Source organism: Psilocybe cubensis, chromosome 7, assembly GCF_017499595.1.
Source record: "Psilocybe cubensis strain MGC-MH-2018 chromosome 7, whole genome shotgun sequence".
In the NCBI taxonomy this organism is placed as follows: domain Eukaryota; kingdom Fungi; phylum Basidiomycota; class Agaricomycetes; order Agaricales; family Agrocybaceae; genus Psilocybe; species Psilocybe cubensis.
Window position 1 is genome coordinate 1,301,486 of NC_063005.1, and position 25,942 is coordinate 1,327,427.

General features: G+C 48.0%; 11 protein-coding genes across 11 annotated transcripts; 6 read left to right on the forward strand and 5 right to left on the reverse strand.

The window, feature by feature from the left end:
• Nucleotides 1-1,712: 1,712 nt before the first annotated feature.
• On the reverse strand, nt 1,713-3,074 carry JR316_0007946 (uncharacterized protein; the record flags this gene model as incomplete). The annotated part of the gene is made up of 2 exons (XM_047893666.1): nt 1,713-2,143; nt 2,207-3,074. 2 exons carry the CDS (start codon nt 3,072-3,074, stop codon nt 1,713-1,715), a joined length of 1,299 nt encoding a protein of 432 aa, XP_047746981.1.
• Nucleotides 3,075-3,390: 316 nt separating this feature from the next.
• On the forward strand, nt 3,391-5,729 carry JR316_0007947 (putative sterol O-acyltransferase 1; the record flags this gene model as incomplete). Its single annotated transcript, XM_047893667.1, has 10 exons — nt 3,391-3,585; nt 3,685-3,929; nt 3,982-4,027; nt 4,078-4,754; nt 4,806-4,836; nt 4,890-5,046; nt 5,097-5,130; nt 5,188-5,218; nt 5,303-5,514; nt 5,573-5,729. 10 exons carry the CDS (start codon nt 3,391-3,393, stop codon nt 5,727-5,729), a joined length of 1,785 nt encoding a protein of 594 aa, XP_047746982.1.
• Nucleotides 5,730-6,400: 671 nt separating this feature from the next.
• Nucleotides 6,401-8,261, reverse strand: JR316_0007948 (F-box protein pof7; the record flags this gene model as incomplete). Its single annotated transcript, XM_047893668.1, has 7 exons — nt 6,401-6,760; nt 6,820-6,919; nt 6,976-7,007; nt 7,061-7,094; nt 7,152-7,307; nt 7,365-7,747; nt 7,809-8,261. 7 exons carry the CDS (start codon nt 8,259-8,261, stop codon nt 6,401-6,403), a joined length of 1,518 nt encoding a protein of 505 aa, XP_047746983.1.
• A 341-nt stretch (nt 8,262-8,602) lies between these two features.
• JR316_0007949 (putative J domain-containing protein C17A3.05c) lies at nt 8,603-10,269 on the forward strand (the record flags this gene model as incomplete). The annotated part of the gene is made up of 5 exons (XM_047893669.1): nt 8,603-9,040; nt 9,103-9,163; nt 9,222-9,251; nt 9,304-9,519; nt 9,569-10,269. 5 exons carry the CDS (start codon nt 8,603-8,605, stop codon nt 10,267-10,269), a joined length of 1,446 nt encoding a protein of 481 aa, XP_047746984.1.
• Nucleotides 10,270-10,463: 194 nt separating this feature from the next.
• Nucleotides 10,464-10,864, reverse strand: JR316_0007950 (uncharacterized protein; the record flags this gene model as incomplete). Its single annotated transcript, XM_047893670.1, has 2 exons — nt 10,464-10,534; nt 10,675-10,864. The coding sequence occupies 2 exons, from the start codon at nt 10,862-10,864 to the stop codon at nt 10,464-10,466; spliced, it is 261 nt and encodes an 86-aa protein (XP_047746985.1).
• A 211-nt stretch (nt 10,865-11,075) lies between these two features.
• On the forward strand, nt 11,076-12,952 carry JR316_0007951 (Protein phosphatase PP2A regulatory subunit B; the record flags this gene model as incomplete). Its single annotated transcript, XM_047893671.1, has 8 exons — nt 11,076-11,157; nt 11,250-11,347; nt 11,475-11,625; nt 11,681-11,974; nt 12,060-12,224; nt 12,276-12,537; nt 12,604-12,856; nt 12,911-12,952. 8 exons carry the CDS (start codon nt 11,076-11,078, stop codon nt 12,950-12,952), a joined length of 1,347 nt encoding a protein of 448 aa, XP_047746986.1.
• Nucleotides 12,953-14,217: 1,265 nt separating this feature from the next.
• Nucleotides 14,218-15,894, forward strand: JR316_0007952 (Protein Red; the record flags this gene model as incomplete). The annotated part of the gene is made up of 6 exons (XM_047893672.1): nt 14,218-14,226; nt 14,283-14,383; nt 14,439-14,574; nt 14,642-14,698; nt 14,750-15,783; nt 15,849-15,894. The coding sequence occupies 6 exons, from the start codon at nt 14,218-14,220 to the stop codon at nt 15,892-15,894; spliced, it is 1,383 nt and encodes a 460-aa protein (XP_047746987.1).
• A 244-nt stretch (nt 15,895-16,138) lies between these two features.
• Nucleotides 16,139-18,077, reverse strand: JR316_0007953 (Delta(24(24(1)))-sterol reductase; the record flags this gene model as incomplete). The annotated part of the gene is made up of 10 exons (XM_047893673.1): nt 16,139-16,217; nt 16,278-16,454; nt 16,518-16,649; nt 16,703-16,812; nt 16,863-16,908; nt 16,965-17,015; nt 17,068-17,114; nt 17,166-17,663; nt 17,715-17,883; nt 17,935-18,077. 10 exons carry the CDS (start codon nt 18,075-18,077, stop codon nt 16,139-16,141), a joined length of 1,452 nt encoding a protein of 483 aa, XP_047746988.1.
• A 333-nt stretch (nt 18,078-18,410) lies between these two features.
• Nucleotides 18,411-20,647, forward strand: JR316_0007954 (putative RING finger protein P8B7.15c; the record flags this gene model as incomplete). The annotated part of the gene is made up of 7 exons (XM_047893674.1): nt 18,411-18,582; nt 18,635-18,897; nt 18,960-19,089; nt 19,211-19,306; nt 19,370-19,553; nt 19,617-19,974; nt 20,099-20,647. 7 exons carry the CDS (start codon nt 18,411-18,413, stop codon nt 20,645-20,647), a joined length of 1,752 nt encoding a protein of 583 aa, XP_047746989.1.
• A 473-nt stretch (nt 20,648-21,120) lies between these two features.
• JR316_0007955 (Vacuolar protein sorting-associated protein vps5) lies at nt 21,121-23,475 on the reverse strand (the record flags this gene model as incomplete). Its single annotated transcript, XM_047893675.1, has 8 exons — nt 21,121-21,228; nt 21,315-21,467; nt 21,565-21,714; nt 21,776-21,810; nt 21,869-22,039; nt 22,096-22,189; nt 22,242-22,736; nt 22,792-23,475. The coding sequence occupies 8 exons, from the start codon at nt 23,473-23,475 to the stop codon at nt 21,121-21,123; spliced, it is 1,890 nt and encodes a 629-aa protein (XP_047746990.1).
• A 240-nt stretch (nt 23,476-23,715) lies between these two features.
• JR316_0007956 (uncharacterized protein) lies at nt 23,716-25,406 on the forward strand (the record flags this gene model as incomplete). The annotated part of the gene is made up of 4 exons (XM_047893676.1): nt 23,716-24,053; nt 24,103-24,288; nt 24,343-25,291; nt 25,365-25,406. 4 exons carry the CDS (start codon nt 23,716-23,718, stop codon nt 25,404-25,406), a joined length of 1,515 nt encoding a protein of 504 aa, XP_047746991.1.
• Between the last annotated feature and the right edge of the window lie 536 nt (nt 25,407-25,942).

Genomic DNA, 25,942 nt, shown 5'->3' on the forward strand with positions numbered 1-25,942 from the left:
ACAGGTCAACCAGAACAGCGAGACCGATGGCGAACACTGTGAGAATACCGTTAACCTTGGAACCCCAGGTGCAAGCCATGAACACGCCAGTGAGGACGAGCCACGTCCACCATTCGGTTGTGAATTCTCTGAGAACATGTTCAACCAATGGCCTCAGAACGAGATACTTGAACAACATACCTGTAGCGAAGCTTGCGGAAGCGAATATAGGCGTAAATTGTAAGTGACATAAAGAAAATAAGAGTAGCGTCCAACAGAATCAGACGAGACTGTGCGATATGTGCGTTGTCTACAATTGTTGGAGTACATTAGCGGTCAACCTAATTAGGTCAGGATAGAAAGCGTACGCACCGAATAGAATAATAGCTGCGGAGAAAGCTGCGATGATAGTGGGATATCCACTAGTTTTCATAATAGCATATACGACGGGGACAGTAAGACTGCCGAGGATAGCAGGGAGAGCGCGCATGCCGACGAAGGGGACGTGGTGGGTGGTATAGCTGTCACCGATGTTGTCGAAAGTGAATTGTCCATCGAAGCCCACAAACCAGCCAGCCAGTCCGAAGAGCAATTTCGCGAAGGGAGGGTGCACGTCGAAATAGTATTGACGCATGATATAGTGTGACGCGAACTTGCCAAAGTGGACTTCATCGAAGCTGCAGAGGTAGGGATATGTGAGCGGCGAGGCGACAAGCTACGTAGGGAAGTTTAATGTACTTACACGACCTGGTCTGGGTGGTTGATCTTGTAGAAGCGCAGCGCAAACGCGAGGGCTGTCAAGACGCCCACGACAATCGCGCTCCCCTGTTTAGTTTCTAACAACAACTCAAGTTGATTTCTGTTCTTCTAAACTCCACCAAAAGCAGATGAGCAACCCGTAATTCACACGACCAGTAGAGCACAGTTCAAAAACACGTACAGGGTTCTGGTAAATGACATCGACATGCTCATCATCCTGCGTATGTTCGTGTTCCAAGTCAGACGGCCCCGAATGAGCTGTCTGCCTCTGCCGGAGGGTGCTTTTGCCTTTGCCTGCCATGACTGGGAGGGGAAGGAGGGCCGAGATTTTAAAGTAACAAAATTGCTACAGGAAAAAGAAAAGAACCAGAAAGGAGAGAAAAGTAAGTTGAGGTTTGTTGAAAGTTGAACAATTATGAGCGGCGTGCGTGCTTCGTTCGCTGCCACGAATGACCTTACGTAATCTCTCTCAGGATTGGCAGCTACATGAGCTGGCATCACGACTTGTTATGCTTTGGTTTGGTTTTCTAGGTCGTCTCAAACTCGACCATTATCCGAATTTTCCCCTCATTCCATAAATTTGAAACTTTTCTCAAGGTGTAAATGCACCTGATTATTCTTTAAAATTTGGAAGCAATCCAAAATTTTGCATTATGCATGAATAGAGGGTATAAAAGAAAGTGCCATTGAAGTGAGTCATGTTGAACGGATCGACAAAAGTCTAAAGTGTCTAAGTCCACTGAGAAGAATCAGAGGATTATACATATTGTTACAGAATAGGTATTGTTAGAAAGCATACTGGTACAGACATAAGGTATTCGACTTTGAGATATGACCCTCCTTCTCTAGAGTCGAGAGGAAATAGCATCCCAAGTAAAAAGAGTGAAAGTAGAGTTAGGGTGCGGGTTATTATATATGAATAGAGGGTATCAAAAGTCTAGAGAGTCTAAGTCCACTCAAAACATGGACATGGTCTATACTTCGCAAATATCAACTTCCAAAAGACCCTTCGTTCGCAAATTACGCAGCTGTTTTATAAATTCTAGGGACACGGATTTTACCGACTCGTCACCAATAGGTCCGTCGAGCGCAAAATCTAGTCGGAAGCGCTTCATAGCATCGAACGTCGGTTGGGTAAGCAAATTGTCGAGATTATGCCAACCTGCTAATACGCTGTCGAATGCCTGTACTGTCAGAGACGGCGGTGGTTTATCGACTGTGCATGTGAGCGCAAAATCTACGAGTTGACTTGGAGCCGGTCCGGCTGTAGAAAACATGGCGAGCAGCCAGGAAACCGGCTCCATGCGGCCGAGCAGGATGTGGGTATGCAATGAGAGATACTTGAGAGCCGGAAGATACGTCAGGCTAAGGGTATCCTTATGTGCGAGATGTGCGTCATAGTCGACTGGCGGAGAAAAGGGAATTGAATTCAGTACCGTGTGCGTGCATCGGTGTGAAATATGCTTACAATCGTGATCAATATCTAATTCTAGATGCTGCAGGTTTGGTATAATTTCGAGGAGCTCCAGGATATTAGTATAGCTGTCAGGAGTGACGTTCATTATAAGGTGTTGTAGACTTGACAAATTTAGGAAAGAATTGGTGCGCAGAAGAACCGGAATGATTAGCGCTAAGCTGTTTGACCGCAAAATCAAAGTCTCGAGGACAGTATTAGTTTCGGCTGTATGGGAGATGGAATCTGGCAAGTTGAGGTTGAGGACATGATCTAAGGCTGATGGAGAAAGGTGTGTCGCGGTGGCGATGTCGACATGGTCGAGCTGCAGGGTCTTGATCTGTCGGCAAGAGTCGAGAATTTTGACGAAATCGGGAAGAGAGCTGAACGAGAACTGGCGAAGGGCCAGAGTTTCTAATGACATGGAGGACATTGCCTCGCTTATCTCCCTGAATGTCATGGTAGACCAAGCGGTTTTGATTGCGCCCGAGTTAGGCGGAGGGAAATTAAACTCGAGTGCTCGGATATTCACGAGTTTCTTGAGCAGGGAGGGGAACGTTATCTCTTCACTGACCCATCTGTAGGTTGACGGGCGAAGGACATTGTGCTCCTGGATGGAGAGCTCGTTGACATAGGCAGCGAGATGTGGAGACGAGAGAAGAGTGCCATATATGCGACGGCAAGCGGTATTATTTGCCCAACTACTGCTGATTGGAGACGGACCGCTCCCGCTAAGCTTCAAGCGATAGAACAGATGGCAGCGGCTGGAAGGAAGCCAGGCACGGCAAACGAGAGCACAGGCGCGGAGAGCGGCGTCGTCGTCGTGCAAAAAATCGATAATGTAGTCATAGAGCTCGGGACAGAGAACATCGAGGGCCTGCATGGCTGGTGGTTGCGGGGAAGGGGCAGCAGGTTACTCGGAGGGCATGCTGGGCTAAAGCTCTAAGCTAAGTATGCCAGCACAAAGTTTGATAACCCAGAATGGGAGCCGGGGATAGTTCTGAGCGTCTTGTCAACATGGTCGGAGACAACCGGGGTGATACTCCGAGCAGAGACAGTAATAGTACGTTAGGACATGTCCAAGCTGAGCAACAGACAATTGCCATAACGGGCAGACTGCATAACCTCCGCGCCATGATGTAATGCTCTCAGGCCCTACGCTATTTCAACTTGTCATGTCCCCAACTCTGGTGTAATCAATGACCAAGCACTCAAAGTCACCCACTGCCGCCTACAAGGCAAGTGGCGGTTTCGAGACCTCCACAGGCACCCTCTACGTCTCAAAGCCTTATCGTTCAAAGGCCTCCAAGAAACTCAGGGCCCTCATCACTTTCGCCCCCCGCAAGTCCACCTTTGACATCACCAATGACAGATCCTCTTCAAATGAGTTCCGCGTATGCCCCTGACCTCCACCTCTCCCATTTGCGCTGACAATCTATCCACAGGGTTTCTTTTCCTTGTTCTGGATATCCATCTTTATCTTCTCGATACAGACCTATGTGCGCAGCATCGAGACCAACGGTCATGCCCTCAATCTTCATTTCGCGACCATGTTCTCTCAAGATGCCGTCACTCTAGCCCTCAGTGATGCTGTTCTCGTCCTGAGCACCGGAATATGCGTCCCTTTTGCCAAAGCATTAAAGCGTGGCTGGATACGCTACTACTGGACCGGGGTTATTCTGCAACACCTGCTACAAACCACCATTTTGTTCACTGCCATATACTGGACCTTTAACAGGTACGTCTATTTCCACACCGCTCGTCGTCATAAATCTAAAATTATCTGCCAGAGATTGGCCATGGGTCCAGTCGGGATATCTCACTTTACATTCACTGGTACGCGCCACAGTGCCTTTCATCCAGTTGCAAACTTATTCTTTCAACAGGTCATGATTATGAAAATGCACTCGTACATCACAGTCAACGGTCAACTTCACAGCGTCTCCGAGCAGGCCAACGACCTTCTCGCGTCTATGCGCACCGCGACCAAAGCCGTCGGTGGTTGGGAGGAAGCCATGGCAGTAGCTCAAGCGAAGCAAAGAGAACTCGAAGCCCCTCAGAACTCGTCGTCTAGCCAACTATCTACGCCCCCCAATGGGAACAGTAGCACCAGTGAATCCACGCCAAACGGCACTCCTGACGTCCCGGAAGGCATGTCCACATCCTATGTCGACGTTAAGACTGCAAACGCGCTCAGGAAGCGACTTGCCGCCGTCGCAGCGCAATCGCAGAGCGCGCCCCAAGACAGCGATGTTGGTGTGCGCACAGTACATAACCTTAACAAGGATTCCTCTCCCCTGAAAGACGCGTCTATCAACGGAACATCAACATTTATCGTCGAGGCAGACGACCTTCCTGAAGGTCTCCATCCTCATCCTCTAGTCTACCATCCAGACCCCCAGATTTCCGATATGGCCAAGGATTACTCGGAGCTGCAAAGCGAGCTTCTTAGCTCTGGACCCACATATGTCAGGTGGCCGGATAATATTACCTGGAAGAACTTTGCTGTTTACCAGCTTATTCCAACCCTGGTTTATGAACTCGAGTACCCTCGAACCGACCGGTATGTTGGTATTCTTTCAACCCGTATTACGCGTATTGACTGAGATAAAAGAATACGGCCTTTGTATGTCTTTGAGAAAACTGTGCGTGTCAACTTGTATCTCCGCCGTTTCCTTGCTTACAGCTTGTAATAAAGGTCGCCACGTTTGGAACCTTTGCCCTGCTTTACACAGTTACAGAGAGCTTTATTCTGCCCTACACTCCCAGAGCAGACCAATCATTCCTGAGATCTCTGCTGGATCTCGCTCTTCCATTCATGATAGCATATATTCTCCTTTTCTTCATTATTTTTGGTAAGCCATCCTTTTCTCTGCCAATTCTTATAATTAACCTTATGATGAAGAATGCATATGTAATGGATTTGCTGAACTTTCTTAGTGAGTGATTGAGCGATATATCTTCTCATTCATTGTGTTAACAAACTCTCGGCGTAGCTTCGCTGACAGACAGTTCTATGAGGACTGGGTAAGTTGCTATTCCTTGATTTATGAAATAATTATCTTAATTTGTCTTTTGTCTAGTACGCAATTTCTGAAGACTTTTTTCAAGTCTGTTTTAACATTGCACAGGTGGAACTCTACATCTTGGGACGAATTCTCCCGCAAATGGAATAAACCAGTGCATACTTTCCTGCTCCGACATGTATACGCTGCGACGATTATGAGCTACCGGTTCTCAAGATCTACTGCGATGTTTGTGACCTTCTTGCTTAGCGCTTGTGCGCATGAGCTCGTCATGGTGGTTGTGACACGCAAAGTCAGGTGCGTCATTTTATGACCATGGATTTGAATAGTCGAAGGTATCTGAACAATGTTGTAGAATGTATCTCTTCACGCTGCAGCTGATCCAAATCCCGCTTATCGTCATTGGACGTACGCCTGCGATCAAGCGCAACAAGCTTATGGGCAACGTCGTGTTCTGGCTAGGTCTCTACGCCGGGTTCCCGCTCCTCTGTGTTGCCTATGTGGCGTATTGACCACGACAAGTGTAATAATATACTTCGACATACTACCCCACAAAAATACAAATACAAATGCAACAACTATTGGAAGCGGAAAGCGGAGTTTTACATACATAGACCCGAAGCGCGTCGAGGTGGATGATATCGGAAGCAGGGGAAGAAAGCTTATCTGAATCACGGAGTAACTCAAGTACCGACCGTGTTCATGTGGCTTCAGGCTTCCCCCCATATTGGTCTTACGTTAATGGCCGCAGTCTGGCGATACATGGTGCCTTCAAAAACACATACCGAAGATCTATCTTCATTAAACCTATTTGTAGAGGAGTTACAAACGATTTCTCCTCTCTCTTTTATTTTGCATCTTCATCAATCACTACTAATTTAGAAACGTTGGCGAAATTTTTCGTGTTATGTTTAGGTGCGGCAGAACAAATATCCCCCCTCCCCCACACCCCCAGCCTCTTCTTATACATATATCAATCCTATTATTATTGTGTTTCTTTCTTTTTTGTTGGTGTCGTGTGCCATAATGCTGCGATCCCATAGTATTTAACATTTTTGAATAATTCATACCTTTACATTTGTTACATTCATGGTACATTTGATAAGTAGCAGTTGAACAACCACACCCTGCTGATCGTATCCAGCATGTGTAGGCTACTCATAAAAGTATTATAATACCCCACCTAAGAGTAAGACCGGACCTTGGAGAACCAAAACGGCCTCTCATGCTTAAGCATGATGGGGTAGACATCACCCGTCTCTATATTGACCGAATCGTAGCTCTCAATGTCCATCCTATTCCACCGGCCGAGCGGGCGGGATCGAAGGTTGAGCGTCATTGAGAATGTATAGCGTGGTTCCTGGTCTGATCTGTCGCTCGTGCTGTTGGCATTGCCGTGGCTATGGCCAGAGACTCGAGACACGCCCCCAGATAATACACCGTCAGATGAGGGCAGAGACGTGGAGAATCGGCCGCTTGCGTCGAGGAGGTTTGTTAGCTGCACAATGGTACCGTTCAGAGTCCATTGACCGGAGAAAAGACCCTGGATGAAAGAGGTGTGGTTAGTTTGTTGCGCCATGGAAAAGGTGAAATCAGGCGTACGTTCATTCGCAAAGTTGGCTTTAGAAGAGGAATGATAGATTGTGGGGAGTGCTCTTCGTTAGCCAGCAAAGAAAGAACAAGCCCGTTGGGATAGAACCGTCTGTGATGCGTAAATTAGATCTATTTATGATAAAATATTAAATAGGGTATGCTTACAAGTAGCGGTGGTAAGTTATGAGATGGCTCGTCTTGAAAGCGTATGTTAATTGTTGGGTAATTGTGAATGCTTCATGAATCTTACATTGACCCATGAATTCTCGCTGAGACCAGGTCGCCTATACGAATTATGAATTGGTTTCAGTATGTACTTCAAGAAATTCAAGGCGACGCACACATAGTGGCATGTTGCGATATATACTCCATCCAGGCGCAAACGAGGTTGTTCAATGTAGACACGACGAAAATCCCAAGAGAACTTTTCAATCACAGGAACAATGACATCGTAGTCTGGAATTTGAGGCGGTAAGTAGGTTCTTTGAACAAGCTTTCTAGTGGACCAAATTGTTAATCATACCTTGTATTTGGTGATCATTAAAACGACTCACCTCCATATTCCTGGATCCAAGCTGACTACCCTTGCCTTCTTACTAACTTTCGCAAACCGTTCAATAGACGTGGGATCTAAATTTCCCAAAATTACCACAAGCAACTCTTCAGGCAACATGTTTAATAGCACGGGTTCGCCTTCTTTCTCAGGTTCAAACTGAAGCGCGTTCTCCAGGAATGGGGCCACGATGCTTGCGATTGTGCCAGTAATTCCATGCCCTTTCTTCAATATAGGTGGGCTAGTAATTCTTGCTCCTTCTTTGAAATTTTCTGCCAGTTCATCTATTTCGGTAGCAGGTTTTGGTGCCTGGAGTGCTTGCTGCTCCCTCACTATAGCCTTAAGCTTCTCTTCGCGACGATATGCGCGATCGACATTATCATCCTATGACACCACTTTGATGAGTTTACGTGTATACCAACAATGCCACGTTCAAACGACATACCAATCTGAATGCCTGTCGGTATAATACAAGCGCTTCGTCATAATTTCCCTTTTGCTCATAGTCTACAGCTTGTCTGTATGCTTTGAGCGCTTTTTCCAAAATAGGAAAAGTTTGAGGAGGAGGTTGGATTGCGCCGTCGCGCACTGCTGGATGTGTCAAGGCAGGGGGCGTTGTAGCGGCGGTATCTCTGGCAGCAGAAACAGCCAAGTTTTCCTGGATTTTAAATGTATCAAATTGGAGTACGCCTGTGGTCGGCTGCCCAGCTCTATTGACCTGGGTACTCGAGGTTGAGCCAGTGGGAGCGGAGTTCTTGGAGGCCCCTGAGGCCTCATCCTTCCGCCTCTGAAGCTCTTCTAGCCATTCAGCTCTGAACTTTGCAAGCTCTGCATTCTCCTCCTGGGCAGAGGGCACCGCGCCAGCTTGCGCCGATTGGGAGGACGATGCCACTGGCATGCGAGTTGAAGGATTTGTGATTTATAAACCATCGTTGTCCACCTTTGCGACTTGATATAGATTACGTCTTATCTGCTAAGTAACATATGCATTAACGGAAATTATTTTCTTCTGCCTCATTTACCCACAGTTACATAATATGATATACCTTACTGGTCAGTTAAACCCTTAAAATAATTATTTTAATAAATCAAATGAGGTGTACCTGATCAAGTTAATTCTCCACGTCCCCACCAAGTCCTCACCCAGGGTCCTCGACTCCCACCAACAGGTGTAACTTCCATATCCACTACTCAGCGCCAGACGCTGGAGGATACCACGCAAGCAACTGTACATACTACATGGAGGGAAACAAGGATGAAGCCGTGCGATGCCTCGCTATCGCTCGCAAACACTACGAAGCTGGTAATTGGTCGGCGGCGCGCAAGTTCACATCCAAGTCTATATCACTGTTCTCACTTCCCGAGGCCACTGCACTCCTGGCGAAAATAAATGCGAGCGCGGCTAAAGAAGAAGAAACTCCTTCAGCCTCGACTAACTCGACGACCGAAGAACACCCATCTGCTGCTGGCATCAAGCACCGACATACGAGTGCGCAGCCGAAGGCTGGTCAAGCAGCTGGTACGGCAGGTGGCATGGGTGGGGAGAAGAGGGATTATACTCCAGAACAACTGGCGGTCGTGAAACGCGTGAGGTCATGTAAAGTGACCGAGTACTACGAAATCCTTGCCGTACAGAAGGGATGCGACGAAGCGGAAATCAAAAAAGCATATCGCAAGGTGCGCCCTGGTTACACCATTGCACTGAAAGTTATACATTAATTTTACTTTGGTGAATCTAGCTCGCCTTAGCATTGCATCCGGATAAGAACGGTGCCCCAGGGGCAGATGAAGCTTTCAAACGTAAGCGTCAAATTATATTCGCTTCCGGTATATTGCATTCAAAGGACATTCTACTTAGTCGTGTCGAAGGCTTTCCAAGTATTATCGGGTTGGTTTTACTTTTTGTAATCTAATGTGCACTCGCTAACAAGATACCTCAGACCCACAAAAACGCGCCGTATTTGACAGTGGGACTGACCCAGAAGACCGTTTCGGTGGCATGCCTTCACGATCTCCTGGGTTTGCATCAGGTGGTGGGGCACGATTTGACGGAGAACTCAGTCCTGAAGATCTATTCAATATGTTCTTTGGGGGCACGGGCGGTGCTTTCGGTCCAGGATTTGGCCAGGGATTCCAAACGTTTGGCGGCGGCCCAAGTATGTAATACTTTCCTCCTCTCTTCGCAAATTTAACATATCTACGTAGCTGTCTTTACATTCGGGGGAAATGGTTTCCGGACGCAAACCTTCACACGTGGTGCTCCCCGCACAGGAGAGAATGCCAATGCTGAACCTCGCTCACTTTTTGTCCAACTACTCCCTCTGCTCATGTTGATCGGTTTCTCTCTATTATCATCACTACCCAATCTGTTTACGACACCGCCTACTCCAGATCCTCGGTTTGCTTTCTCACCTGCCGGAAAATATTCTACCGAAATGGAAACAGGTGGACTTGGTGTCCGTTATTTCGTGAATCCAACAGAATTCACCCAACACCCTGTTATTGGTGCGGAGTTTGCGAAAGAAGGCGTCAAAGTGGGACGAGTAGTGGAAGAACCCGTCAACGACGACTCACCGGATGCAGAGGGTCAGAAGGACTCGACGGAGAAAGGCACGAAATCGAAATCCAAAAAGAAACAGAAATTACAGAAGGTAGTCAAAGGCAAAGGGAAAAAACGCGGACCCGCCTTGACGAGATTCGAGGATACAGTTGATCAAACATACACTCAAGACTTATATGCTCGGTGTAGGGCGGGACTCAATAGAAAAGAACAACGGAAAGATGCAGAGATTGGCATCTTCGGATTTGGGACAGATTGGGAGAAGGTCAAGAAGATACAGGACGAAGTTATTGAGAGCTGCGAGGAGTTGAAACGTCTAGGGGTGTGGAATGGTTCGAACAGATAGCACTGAGACGCGACTTAATTTATTTTCGGTAGGATTATGCATTGGATATATAACACGTAGTTTAGACGCCTTCTGACTTTATGAAATTAATGAATTGTATTGGTTGAATAACATCAAGTCGCTTGCTGTGTCTAGGCAGTTCTAGAACTAAGTTGCTGAAAGGTTCGTGGTTGAGGGTGATATCGACGACACTTTTATGAGGAAGCAGCGGCGGCGGCAGCCCTCTCCTTTTCAAGCTTGATGTAGAAGTTCTCCTGGCGTTCAACTGCAAAAAAAATAACGGGTTTGTTCCTGCGTTGATGATACGATGATACCCTTGTAGTTACTCACTGTGCTTCAGGTGGCTTCCATACCTGGGAGATAGTTGGCATACAAGTACACGCGATAAAGAGGTCCAATGCTTACCAGTAAGCGTATCCTGCAGAGATACCAAGGCCAAGGGCGCAGCCAACGTCGAGCCAAAAGCGTTTTCTGAGTTTGCCGGTGATAGGAGCGATGGCCATGGTTTGTTAAGGGTTGTGGTGGAGGAAAGGGAGATGTCGGGTGGGCCAATGGGTGGTGATGAGGCAATTATGTCAGCGATAGTCACGGCCATGTCACAGGGCAGGTGTTGTCCTCGCCTTACACACACTCCTCCCAATCTTGACTAACTACTCTTACTTCTCTTATCAGTGGTTTCCCTTTTAACGGTGCCATTCGTATATAACATTCAGCTCTCCAGAGGTCGGCGTTGTAATCGGAAGAAATCTTCCATATCGTGTTATTCATCTTAAACCCCGCGTGACATATACAATCCAAGATCCATCATGGAAGACCCCTCAGGCTCTGGTGGTTGGCGCTTTGCTCAGTGTTTCGGTGACAAGGGCGAGGTCGAGGACATCACTGAGGGTGAGCATCTACTACCTTGATCGCTATCTCAGTTGTGTGCCATCTGCGTGCTAGTCACCATGCGGCGGCCTCTAATTAGCTCTTGATATCAGCCGACATCATATCCACCGTGGAGTTCGATTCAACAGGAAACTATCTCGCCACTGGAGACAAGGGTGGACGTGTCGTTCTATTTGAACGCAATGAAATGGTACGTTATCGTACTATTGTTTGTTTCCATATGTGGCACCGCAAGGGATAAAGTGGCGCTTCTCCTGGAACTCCCTTGTCCTCCTTGACATTCTGTCGCACTGCTAACGTCGATTCTATCGCTTCAGAAAAAAGGATGCGAGTATAAATTCTATACTGAATTCCAATCGCACGAACCAGAATTCGACTACCTCAAATCACTTGAAATTGAAGAGAAGATTAACAAGATCAAATGGTGCAAACGACAGAATTCGGCGCATTTTCTATTATCAACAAACGGTGAATCAGTTTCAACGTATATTTGTTTTTTTACGCTGCTAAAATAGTATTTCAGATAAAACGATCAAGCTCTGGAAAGTGTTCGAGAAATCATTGCGGGTGGTATCTGAATCGAATCATTTCGATGGCCAGCAACCCATAGCTGCCCCTTCTAGCACAAGCCACTTGCGACTCCCTCGGATGACACAACAAGACAATATCATCGCTGCTGTTCCTCGAAAAGTCTACTCTAACGCACATGCTTACCACATCCATTCCATCTCAGTCAACTCTGATCAAGAGACATACATTTCGGCGGACGATTTGAGAATCAACCTCTGGAACTTAAATACCAGCGACCAGAGTTTTAGTAAGCACTTTACTTCTCCCCTTTTTCATAATCCAGGATTGTCGTTTTCTCCGGCTGACTAATGCAATTTTTGCCATCTCTACAGACATTGTCGACATCAAACCTGTGAATATGGAGGAACTAACAGAAGTTATCACCGCAACTGAGTTCCATCCAACCCAATGCAATCTATTCATGTATTCAAGCTCAAAAAGCAACATCAAGCTCGCAGATATGCGGGATTCTGCTCTTTGTGATCGCCACGCTAAATGTCAGTCAACGCGCGGCGTTATGAAAAGAGAGATCTGATTTTGTTATCTAGGCTTTGAGGAAGAAGAAGATCCTACCACGCGATCCTTTTTCTCTGAAATCATATCTTCCATCTCTGACGTCAAGTTTAGCCACGATGGCCGTTACATTCTTTCCCGCGATTATCTTTCGTTGAAAATTTGGGACATCAACATGGAATCAAAGCCTGTTAAAACCATACCCATTCACGATCATCTGAGAGGCAAGCTGTGTGATCTCTATGAAAACGATTGCATATTCGACAAATTCGAATGTATCTGGGGAGGAGATGATAAGTGAGCTCTCCCTCTCCCCACCCTCTATGATGCGGTTATTTTGGTCTCATATTAACTTTTTCGTAGGCACGTATTGACCGGCTCATATCACAATTACTTCCGGATATACGATACCGATACGATGAACGACGTCGTACTACAAGCTGATAAATCAGCCTTCAAGGCGAAGAAGATTGGTGGGCCTCTTCCAGGAGGTAAACCTGGAATGAAGAACGGACCTAGACCGGGTGGCTTGAGGGATGCTATGGCGATGGACGCACTTGACTTTAATAAGAAGATTCTTCATGCAAGCTGGCATCCACGTGAAAACACTATTGCTGTAAGATATTTCTTAAATCGGTCTTTTGTTTTTTTAAACTAACCCGTTTAATAGATTGCTGCAACGAATAATCTGTTCTTGTACAGTGCGGCTTGAATGCCGCGTTGTGTTGAGTACACCCTTCCCGTTGTCGTTTGTATCCACTTTTTCTCTTTCTCGTCCTTGGATCTCTGCACGTCTTTGTTGGTGTCTTTGTTGTGATTGGCAGGATAGAAGGATCGAAGTAATCAGTCATTTTCCCAATATGAACAAACCACACGCATGGGACCTTTAAATCATCCAATCCTAACCACTCCATCCTTTCACTGTCATTGTTTCTGGCACATCCACCACGACGTTATTCGGGTCACCCATCCGTCGAATCTATACGCATCATCCATCTTTAATTCCAGTTTTTTTACACTCGTACTTACTTGCCTTCTTATACCTTTTCCGCATATACTTTCCCTGCACGGCCCTCACTTTTTTGTGAAGATGGTCGCCTCTGACTTTTTTTACCCACAACTTTTATATGTCAAGCATCTTGATGCTTTTCTTCAAACTTATTTTCTCCTTCCCTCCATCATATTTATTATGGCTCTGATGCACTCTTTCAAGTTTTACTGTTCACATTTTTGCATTTCATGGTTTCTAGAGGAGGGAAGAGAAAAAGAGATAGAAATACAGTGTAAAGGTATGTATCTCCTTTTCTTCTGCAATATGGTTAGGATATTGATTGTTTGTAGGTTCAAGGGCAGAAATTACGAAGGCACAATGAAAGACAATGTCGAATAACAATTTAATGCAGTACATGTGAAATGAATGGGCTTGATCCCCGATTGTATTATAATGCGATATATTCAACTTCTCTGGCTTGATGTCCCGTCTTGACTCTTCAGCCTCAGCTCTCTGTTGCATAGACATTGCACCAATTAATCTTTCAGTGAGTGCTGATAACGATGACTACACCCCATCAATCAATCCGAGTATGATGGTCACCGCCCCAATAAAAATTGGATAAGTAAACTATCAGAAAAAAACCAGTGAATGGTCAAGCGGGTAAACGGCGCGGTCGAAATTATAGCGTGGCAAGTGAAGAGCATCAGGAGAACTTCAGAGAGCGAGAAGTGACGTACAAGGTCCCGGAACGGAAGTAAAGCTCTGTTCCGTTGCTACAAAGACCTCCGAATGAAATAAGAGCAAATAAGGTCAACACTCCGGCTTTGAGTCTTGCAGCATTCAACGTTGAGAGAGTCAGTCGCTACTTGCAGCCTTAGTGCCTACCTTGCCAATAATCCAACGACAATCCCAACATTTCATAGAATACCTTTCCTACTATAACTGGTCCAGTTCTCATAACTCTTCCTACCAACTTCACACCCATGGATCAGGTAACGATTTCGGAGTTACAACCTCTTCATATTACGCTAATTGGACCTGCCACTAGGAATCGTTTCGTCGTCTTCTCCAAACTCCACGTCCAGGAGGATCATCTACTCTCGGTTCAGCTTCGAGTTCACGTAGCTCCCTACTTCCCCCTCCAAAAAAGTGGGTTTTTTAATGAGCCGTATACATAGTTGGGTTGACGTTCGAATGACGAAAGAAAGATCGCAGAGGATGCCTCTCAACCGGCATTTAAGCCTAGGACCGTGAAGAAGAAAGCGCCAGATGCGAAAACTTCAAAATATCGCGACCGTGCGGCAGAACGAAGGGTTGGAGGTGGAAATGACTACGCACACGTGCGTTATTTTTGGCGAAACGTATGGATTTGCGGTGTTGCTAACTATATTGCTTTGGTATTATCAGGTTGAAGCCGTACTCGAAGACTTTGAGAGGAAAAATGCTGATGAAGACAAGGCGAAGGTGACTTTTATTTCTGTGATATGCAATAACAATGCTGACATTTTGGACTAGGTTGAAGAGCAGAGGAAGTATCTTGGTGGCGACAGCGAACATTCCATCCTTGTAAAAGGCCTTGATTTTGCGTTACTTGAGCAGAATAAAGCGAGGTCTGTAATGACTAACGAAGATCTTGACGCTCTAGACCAAGCGTTTCTGGAGTCATCGTCCCATCCCCCGACAACCGTTCCGAAGAAACGAACCCGTGAAGAGCTGCTGCGGGAACTGAAGGAGCAGAGAGCCGGTTCTAAATCAAGTAATAATTTTGCAGACGGCGCTGCTGATGAAGAAGCTCGCTTGCTGGAGCAGGCCAAGCTAAAGGGAAAATTCAAGCCTATAGGCCAGCCAGAAGTTAAAAAGAAGAAGAAGCTAAAATCAGACGGTGCTGAAGGTGAAAAGAAGAAGAAGAAAAGAAAGGTAGACAATGAAGATTCTACCCTTTCAAAAGCAAACGCTCCAACGGGTTCCTCAATGCCTCCACCACCTGACCCAGTAAAAGCGGGTTCCGAGCCAGCAAAAGTGGATACCACAAGTGTTCCTGCTCAGGAAGAGGTCATCGACGAAGATTTTGATATATTTGCCGGTGCAGGCGACTACGAAGGCATAGACCTCGGTGATGACGACGAAGAAAGTGAAACTGAAGCTAATAAGCCAAAATCTGACAACAATCCAGAAATCCCTAGAGGAAAATCCCCAGTGCCAGATGGTCCAAGGCGGTGGATAGAAACAGATGACGTGGAACTACCAACCAAACCCAGTATACCGCTTCCTACTTCTATAACGAAACAGGCGTCATCATCCAGATCCTCACCTCCACGCCACGGGGATCTCAGTGACGACGAAGATATGGAGGGCGATCAGCCTATGCGACTCGTACCTCTTTCGAGCTCTGCGCTGCCATCAATAAAGGAATTCTTGGCCATGGATAAGGCTGCCAGTTCTCGGGACAAGAAAAAGAAACGCAAGGACAAGAAGAATGATGGCGACGATAGAGATGAAGAATCATCGAAGAAGTCACTTGAAGCCAAAGTCGATCGAGATTATCAAAGGTGAGTTCTTGCTATACATGTGTAGAAAAAAGGATTCTGATACTGGACTTCGCCCCTTGTCGTAGGTTAAAATCGTTCACGGACAAGAAGGCTGCAGCAGACAAAAAATAACTATGTAGTCTACTTTCATTGGTGGAATATCATATAGACCGTATTGGGATTTTGCATCCTTTTTCTTCCGAGATTGTTAACGAGATCCCGTTGAACAAAATGATGGTGATTTTGCTTCCGGCGATCCTTCCTATCCTTCCTACAAAAATACCAATATGTAGCATCACTATTTTTCACTTCAGTGTTATTAAAGTTTTTTGGTATTGTAGTGGTAATGTAACAACAACAAATAACAATGTAGACCTTAATAAATCCCTGGAATATATTTATATTTGACAATTTGGCAGTAGCGTTCCCAATCTTTGCCATACTTGATGGAGCACCTATAGGAATAAAAATCGTAAATAATTTGCCCATAATCGCACATTTATCAAGGGACGAACCGTTCAAAGTCGCGAGTGCACCGATGCAAGAGGACAACGATGAAGAATATGGAGTAGAAATATGGGATGATGCTAGCGGTGCCGATGATCGCGCCCCAGGTCAGACTCATCGTCCAGTCGGCGACGTAGTTGGGTTTGCGGGAGTATGCCCACCAACCGCTAGTAAGCAGACGGTTTCTAGATGTGTTTTCAGTAGGAGTTAGTACATCTTTCTGTAAGTAAGTTTTTTGTCGAACTGACCCATGAGCGGTCTCAATGAAGGTCGGGTTCTTGACCGTGTTCCAGGGAAGTTGAGGGAAAGTTTTGCGGAATTCAGTGATTCCCTGAGTTTGCATTTTGAAGTGGCTCTTTTGAGCCATCGCGGTATCCCAACTGTGTACAATACGTGAGTAGGTATCTTTTTTCTTTTAAAAAAACGAGCATACATATAATAAGCAGTACAAAGAACTGTATAAATAAAGATGTAGCCCCCAGTCGAGAAGCGATAGGTAGAAGGATCATGGGAGGCCATGTAGACAACGGAATACACGTATGACTGTTGCCTTGATTAGAAGCGGAAGAAAAGAGATAATACATAAAACTTACGAAGGGTACACCAGAGAAGTTCCAGAATATAACCATGAAGCCCCATCTATTTATAGAATCATTAGATAAAATTTCCATGTGGTACTTTTTTCGTTCGCTTACTTTTCATGGAACATATCCCAAGTTTGGGGAATGCACTCCTCTCCTTTGGCACTGTAAAATTGATCAATACAGCTGATGCAAATTATAGTATTGTGAAGCATACCAAGCGTTGATATAGAATCCAGTGGCGAGGATCATAAAGGCCATGTTCTAAAAAAACAAATTAGAGTATATCCACAAAGACATACAAGTAAGGCATACAGGTGTGACATAGCCCAACTGTTCATACTGTTTGCAAGCCCCAGAGACAGAGAGGAAAAAGACAATGACCCATGGGATTCGGACCTCGGCCCACATCTTCAAGTCAATGGTTCCCAGGCGTGGGTTCAAGCAAGCACCCATGAAGTAATCGTAGAAGAAGTTTCCTGACATACGAATCTGGGTATTGGTCAAGACAGCATATAGATAGGTTATGAGGGAGACGCCGAAGCCGTAGAACATGGATACTGTCATCAGGTGGCCATAGTTGTCTATGATCTCTGTCAAACGGAAGATGTGGTAATAGTGTAGAATGGCGGCGGTAATCAAAGTGGTATAGAGGCATGCTAGCGCGTTGCAGTTGTACCGAAGGGTTTTGTACCCGAGAGAAGGGACGGGAAGACCGTCTTGTTGATAGCCAGGCAGCAGCCAGGCAATAAATAGTTGGAAGAAAAAGTTTCCAGAGTAGACTTTCCAAGCATACAGGTTTGGACTGGCGTCCTAAAAAAAGAAAGTTGAGTAGTTTATTAATTCAAGACGTTGAGAACGTACTTTGGCTATATGTCCCCACATACGCCATAAGAAAGGTTTGATATCGTCGACAGAGGTAGGATGGACCAAGGAACCATCATAAAACCATAGACATATCCAAAGGTAGTACATCAAGATAGGGAAGCCGGTCATAATAGCGCAAACACCCAGAGGGCCGCCGAATTCATAACTATGAGAGTCGTCAAGAAAACATAACAAATATGAAAAATACTGGGCATACGTTTCGTGTTTATCAAGTCGTTTGTCAACCTCGCGTCCAGCCTCTGTGACGACGAGTTTTTTAGGATTTCCATTGGTTGCATTAGCCCGGTGGTGTATATCGGTAGGGAGAGTGGTCTGGATTCCACTCGCTGTTGAGGTCATGATGGGAGGGGGGTGGGTCGCACGAAAAGTTGATGGGGTCGAACGACTTTTTATTAACAAGTGTCCGGCCGTGGTGTCGGTTGAGCACGTTAACTGCTTTTAGTAATTAGTGATGGACACGATGCACGTGATCGCAATAATGCCGGATTCGGCAACCAACGGGCAACCAACCGGTTCAATTGCTCTGTGACGCTGACGTTACAAATTTGGCTGTTGACCCTCCGAGTGTAAGGGCACAACCTTGCTCCTCGACCACATTGTGTTCCTATACCTTTTCTCTCCCTCTTTTTCCATCCCTAGTTAATTAGCAGCGTCCTTGTCATTCAAATAAATATGGCATCTTCTGTTTTTTACAAGTTCAATTCAAGGAAGGACGAGTCCAGAGTGTCGTTCGATGGCACCGGTATATCTGTCTTCGATTTGAAACGTGAAATCATTCTTGCCAACAACATGGGTAAGGCGAACGATTTTGATCTCTATGTGTACGATGCGACGTCAAAGCAAGGTGCGTTTTGTGTCAGCCACCCTATCCCGATGACTGAACCCTCCGAGGGCAGAGTTCAAAGATGATGCCCAAATTATCCCGCGATCGTCTTCTGTAATCGTAAAGCGTCTCCCTGCTGCTCGACCGGGCAAGGGCAAGGCGTCGTTGTATGTTAATGGGGGCGGTCCGCCGCCAATACCCACTTCCGAGCCCGTGTCCCGAGGGGGATCAGCCCCTGGTGGAATCACCTGGCACAAGGGCTCCATGTCTAAGAGATTTGATGGCAAAGAAGAACCTACAACTGTATCTCCCTCCAAACAATCGACACCGACACCGGTGAGTAGCTCACGTATGTGCATCTGGTGGACTTCTCCTTTACAATTTTTTTCTCGACATAGACACCAGTGGTGGCAAGCCACATCACCAAAGAGGATGAGGCGGCCGCAATGGCTGCCATGTTCCAAGCCCAGACTCAGAACTGGGAAGAAACCCAAGAAAAGATGTCCCAGTTGGTGTTACCCTTCAGGGGTTTTTATTATCTATGTAGTAGCTTCGTGTCTAATGAACAATGTTTGCTTTTTTGTCTTGCCTTGCCTCTGCCTTTTTTTCCACAGCTCGCAACGTATTTATAACAATACACGAGGTACAGGCTTCAACCGCGGTGGAAAGCCTTTCCAGCCGCACCAATCTCACAGTGATAAGCCTCTGCCTCCTAGTTATGTGTGTTACCGCTGCGGACAGAAAGGTTCGCCATTGCGCCTTGCTTGATGCCCTCAGGAAATGACTCATCTTTTTGCAATTTATAAAGGACATTGGATTCAGGATTGCCCGACGAATAGTGATCGTGAATTTGACAACAGACCGCGTATCAAGAGAACGACAGGTATACCTAGAAGTATGTTAAAGGCGGTGGAAAACCCCAACAGTTCCGAACTGACACAGGGTGTGATGGTGACTCCTGACGGAGGCTACGTTGTCGCTCAACCTGACGTGTAAGTTTCTGTATCTTCTTTCCTTCAAATTCTGCGTTTCAATCTCACTATGTAACCTTCAAGGGCATCATGGCAAAAGAAAGTGGCGCGCGTGAAAGGCTTGACAGCGCTCGAGGTCCGCGAGAAGGTGCCGTCGGACGCAACATTAGCATGTCCGATAGACAACAAGCTTTTCCGGGACGCTGTAAAAACGCCGTGCTGTAATAAAGCCTACTGCGAGGAATGCATACAGACATATCTTCTTGAGCGAGATTTCGTGTGCCCGAATTGCCAGAAGAAGATCCCGTCGCTGGATAAACTCGCGGTGGACAAGCCCACGCGGACAAAGGTCACCGATTACATTGAGAAAGCTATCGAAGAGAGCAGAAAGGAAGGAGGCGAAGATGGCTCCGCTGCGAAATCTGACGCGAATGGCACACAGGTACGAGCACACTTTCACTTTTTTGTGTATTTTTACAACATGCCAGCTATATTTCCGTAAACAACATTTTCTGACTATACCACACTCATTTTCTCCTCTTTTTCGTGGGGTTTGACTACCGCAGACCGGTGCATCGGACGACGCGAACCTAGGCGAACAGGACATATACTCGGACCAGCAGCCCGACCTGAACATGGACATGTCCCAAATGCTCGTCGACCAGATCCCACAGCTGCAAGCGCAGATCGCACAGATCTCGCAGGCGCTGCAGAACCCGAACCTGCCGCGGGCGGTGCGGCAGCAGACGGAGCTGCAGCACCAGCAGCTGCAGATGCAGCTCGCGCATGCGCAGGCGGTGGCGCAGACGCTCGCGCTCGCGTCGTCGTATCAGCAGCAGCAGGTGCAGGTGCAGCAGGCGGCGGCGGCGGCTGTTGCGGCTGCTGCTGCGGGGGTGGGGGTGCCGGGTATGGGAGGGTTTGCGGCGCTTGGTGGGTATCAGCAGCAGCAGCAGCAACAGCAGTGGAATCAGTTTGGAGGTATGGGCGGTCAAGATTCGGCGTACCAGCGGTTGCCTGTGAATAATAGGCGGCGGAACTTGAAGCGCGATAGACCCGCGGATTTTTTTGAGACGACGAACCCTGACGGGTCAAAGGTACCGCGATATTGGGAGTGATGTGGGTGAGATGAGAAGAAGGGTGGTTTGTGCTGGATTTTTTTTTATTATACGTCTCTTTGACTTGCTGGCTTAAAAATTCCAATACTTTCGGGGACTTATAACTGCGTTGTACGCTTAGCACGATAAACGCGCTGCGTGGACCGGTTCTTTTTTTTTTCTTCTCGCATTTTATATAAAGGCAATTTGTTATCATTATTACTACTCTTCTGTACACCTTTGCACATTTTATTGCAACAATGAAAAAAACAACATTTTTGGCATCCCTCCTTCCTGTTTATTTTTATGGTTTTTTTTTTTGTTTCAAATGCGAGTGCGAGTTCAAATCCGAACGAAAAAAAAAAAATCAATAATAGGTAAAGTACAAATGAATGGCTTAGAACTAAGGTATAAGTGTTTATGTTCATGTTTTTGTGAGTGATGAATGTACGAAATGCGAATAAGTAGAACGAACATCAGGCCTGAGCCTGAGTCTAAGCCTGAGCCTGAGCCTGCGCCTGAGCAGCCCCAGCCCCACCACCACCTCCTCCTCCCACTTTCTTCAAAAGCATCTGCTGATAATTGACCCACGCAGCAATAAGCTACACAGAGAGAGAGTTAACAAACAATATCAAATTAAAAAATTAAAAAATAAAGAAAAAGGAGAAAGGAGGGAAGACAGACGAACCTCCTTCTGCCTCGAAATCATCCCTTCGAGGAAAGCTTGTAACGACTCTTTGAAATCCTCGATCCGCTCCTGCTCGAACCGCGCCATCTCAGTTTTGACTAGCTTTGAAACTTGCTCGTATTCGAGTTTTGCGTCTGACGCTCTTCGTTCCGCCTGTGTGCGTATATAAGTGAGTGAGTGAGTGTATGTGAGGGTTTTGGTGGTATCAGTAAAAGTAAATTTTTTTTAAAAAAAAATAAGAGATACGCACATCTGCGATCTGCGTCAACGAGTACCCCAGCCTGTCAGTTGGAATTTTCCCCTGTGCGCGGTTCTTCTCGTGCGTCTGTTTAGTGCGCAGTAGCTCGTTTTCCTGGTTTTTCCATGCGTGGTATACCCGGATGCGCGAGGAGAACGCCAGCTAGAAACGGCACATGCGTGTTAAGAGATACAATGGTACCAAGATACAACCATCCACTCACGCGAACAGAGTTGATCAACCGCGCATATTCATCCACTATCATACGAACCACTATTAATTTAATGTAAACGGAAGAACACGTAGAAGAACGCACCGGTCGCCATGAGCGTCGTGAGATCGTGCTCTGCCTGTGCGCTTTGCAGGTCCTGCGCGGCGCGCTCGATGTCCGCGAGCCCCGCGAGCGAGTGGGCGAGCTGCTTGCCCACGTCCGATTCGGAGAGCTCGGTCACGTTCTGTGCGAATTCGCCTGTCGCTGTGGCTAGTTCTAGGATTTGAATTAGATTTGGGAGAAGTTTTGGAGAGCTGGGTTGGGGTACGGACCGACGCGGTGTTTGGATACTAGCTCGATGGACTTGACGAGTCCGCGTAGTTGCGACTCGAGTCCGTCGAGGTACACTTTTTGTCTGTCAAACCACTGCCGAAATCGATATTAGCATCGACCGAGTAGCACATAAGAAACAGCGCACCTCATCGGTCTCGTAAAACCTAGGTCCAGTAATGGACTGGCCGATACTCGCAATCAAGCCTCCCTTCTCACTCGCGATCTCCGCCTTGCGATGCTTGATATCCAACGCGAACGAGTCGCTCTCGAGAAACATCTTCAGGTCCGGGTCTTTACCCAACACGGGGTGGTTCGCGGTCTTGGTGATGCACTTTTCGAGCGCGACGCGGCGCTGCCTCACAAATTGATCGTCGAAGCGGCCGAAGGTGTTCTTCTCTGGGACAGGAGGAACGACGACGCCCGGGTTGTTCGCGGAGAGTGTTTCGTAGAGCCAGAGAAAGTCGGAGTAGCGCCGTAGCACGGAGAAGGAGGATTTGGCGAAGAGCGGGGAGGTGGTGCGGGTGTGCACGGTGTACATTGTGAATGAGCGGATGGGGTCGCCGACTTTTTGGGGGTCGTCGACGGTGATGGTGAAGACGGGCTGTAGGCCATTGGCGGGGGGTTTGGCGCTGCTTGTGGTCTGCGGGTGTAGGGTTAGTATGGAAGATTGTTTTGGAAGGGAAGATGGTACGGACTGGGGTGGTGGCTTCGGGGTGCTGCTTTTGGTAGGCCTGCATGATGGGCTTGTCGTCGTCGCTGTCGTCGTCGTCCTGGGGCTTTGCAGGGGCGGGTGGTGCGGCGGTGGGTGTAGGGAAGGACTCGGATTGCCAGGGCGTCTGCTCGTGCTCGGTCTGCCATCCGCCGAGGGCCTCTCCGCCTAGGGAGAGGGCAGCTACGGAGCGCTCGAGGGGCGCATCAAGGGGCGTACGGAAGGCGGCTGAGGAGGAAGATGGAGCGGGTGGTGCGCTGCTCGATTGAGTGGGGGAAAGCGGGGGCGCGGGTGAAGCTATGTCGGATGGATTTGTAGAGTCATGGGTGGTATGCTCTTCGAGGTTGTCTGGGCGGATGGTGGCTGTTTCTGAGAAGGAGGTGGTGGGGATGCTCTCGCGGAAGCCGGGTGAACGGGGGTTGGATCGCGACTCGTCGTCGTCGTCAGAGTGGTGAGCAGCGGAGTCGAGGGGGTCGGAATGATCAGGGATGGTGCTCGGTGGATCTTCAGTGGTAAATGGACTTGTGGAATCTGCAAAGGCATTCTCAGTGGCAAAGGGAGTGGCCCATGGATCTGGAGAGTTGGAACGGGGCTTTGCAAAGGGGTCTGCAAAGGGATTGTCCTCGAGAGCGTGGCGGGAGGGCGCAAGGAGATCGTCAAAGCCGTCCATGGCTAGTGGGAGAGGTAAGAGTGACAATACTTGGCGGTGACAAGTTAAAAATAAGCAGCAGGCAAGAACGAGTTTAATTTATTCCTCTTCTTTCATCCACTCATGTCTCTGCCAACGAATACGACGACGAGCAGCTCCTCTCTTTTTCTGTGATTATTTGTTCGCTGTGATATCATTTCTCACGATGACTTAAATTTCAATCACAGATCGTCTATTTCGTCCATTTCGAGCACAACCACCATGGACAACTCGTCCTCTTCCAGTTCAACTTCCAGCTCCTCCTCCTCCTCCTCCTCTAGCTCTACTACCACTCTCTCCTCGTCCTCCGTCTCCAGCTCCACTACGCCCCCGCCGCCGTCTTCCTCCTCCTCCTCGTCTACGACTCCACCGCCTTCCTCTTCTAGCTCGTCCTCCCAGCCACCACCACCGCCACCGCCCCAGTCTTCCTCCTCCTCGCTGCCTGTCTCGTCCAGCTCCACCCAGCCGCCGCCACCGCCGCCGCCCTCCTCCTCCTCCCGTCCCCCACCTTCTCCCTCCCCCTCACCCGACCCGCCACCACCAACGCCTCAGGTTATCATGTATGCTCTCTTTCTTATGTCATCCAATATGTCATTCACTTTTCTCCAGTTCTACTTTTTCTACCCGCGTCGTTATTACCACAACTGATAGCCGAGGCTTCGTCTCTACTACTGCTCCCTTGGTCATCACAGAGACTTCTACTTCCACTCTCCAGGATGGCTCCCTCGTCACTGTCACTCAGACCTACTCAAATCCAACCCTCAGTCCAGACAACAACAACTCCAAGGGAAACTCGTCCGTTCTATTCCCAATTATCCACTCGTCTCCACGCTCACCCTTTAATTAAAGCTTCTTCTCAAATACAGGCGCCGTCGCTGCTGTCTTTGTCCTCGTAGGCCTTGCCGCCGCCGCCATCATCCTTTACCTCCTCTTCGCTCTCCGCCGCCGCCGCCGCACCCTGCGTCTCGAACACGACACTGCCGTCTCAGCCACCCTCGCAGCCGCAGGCTTCCACCGCACCCCCCTCGACGACGACGATGACCCCGCAGCAGGTGCCCGCCACTCTCGCCTATACAGCGGCGTTGGCAGCTCCATAGACGACCCCTTCCAGGCCCGTGCCATCCTCCAGCGCCGCTCCAGCTCCGGTCTCGCCATGAGTTCCGTCCCTTCTGCCTCCGCAGGTCGCACCTCCGCATACCTCGACGACAACGGCGATTTCAACCCTTATGCCAGTGGTGACTATATTCTCCCAGCTGCCGCACGCGACGGCGCGAATTACCTCAATAATGGTACTCAAGCACCACCGAATGCCGCACTCGTGGGTGGAATGAGGCGCGATCGGAGTAACAGCTCAGGGCTCGCGGAGATGAGCGCACATACCCATAATTACAGTAATAGCGGGAGCTTTGAGCCGCTCCTCGCGTCGTACTACCGCCGGTCAATGGGCACCGGGAACCCCCCGTCGCCTGTCCTGCCCCTCGTACCCCTCGGTGCGAGCGCAGGCCCAGACCCAGCCCCAGATGTCGGACAGGAACCAAACACCGTCCGCTTCCCACCGGCATACTCGTCATCGCACGGGCACGAGCAGCCGTCTGTTGAGCCGCTGGTACAGATCTCCGGTGATGACAATGGCAATGATAACGCGGACAAGGACGCCGCGTCGTCGGTGTACTCGAGCAATAGCTTGTTGGTGGATGAGAGGCTTGACCCGGGCTTGCGCCTGCGCCAGCGACTGCAGCGCGACACGTCTACGAGGGATCTGCGCGATGAGGAGGATTATTCGCGGCCTGTGCTTGGTGTATGTTCCCCCCTTTTTTATTTTTATTTTTATTCCTCGGTTTTGTTGACGCGTTGTGGGTCCGTGTTTATAGGTCCGGAATTTGCCTGATGCGGCTAGCCAGGTGTCTGCATAGGCATCTGTCTGCCCCTGGATAGTAACGCCCTTTCTCACTTTCAAAAGCGGGTCTTTGCGCGATCCGTACCTGTACCTGTACCGATACCGATACCCTCCCTACCTACCAAGGTCCCCAAAAATGTCTTTCAACTAGACTGTCACTGTCCATGGTGATATGGCACGTATGCCGACGCTATGCTATGATGCTGTGATGCTATGATGCTATGATGTTATGCCTGTCTGTCGCTTGGCTTGTCGAGGCAGGCAGGCAGGCAGGCATGATACCGCTATCACTATCCCTACCCGCAATAATTTATCGGTTCCGGAATCCGTTCATTTCGTTCATTCGATCGACGACGCGACGATACGACGATACGACGGTGCGAAGGCTTTGTGTATATCATACTGTTATACCAGACAACAACAAAAAAAAAAAAAAAAACAGAAATTGAAACCGAAAATAAAAATCGAAATCAAAACTAAAAGGCACCAGACTCGCTTCTTGCGCACTCTCGGATCAGAGTCAGAGGGATGGAGATTTCCTGCTGCCACTTG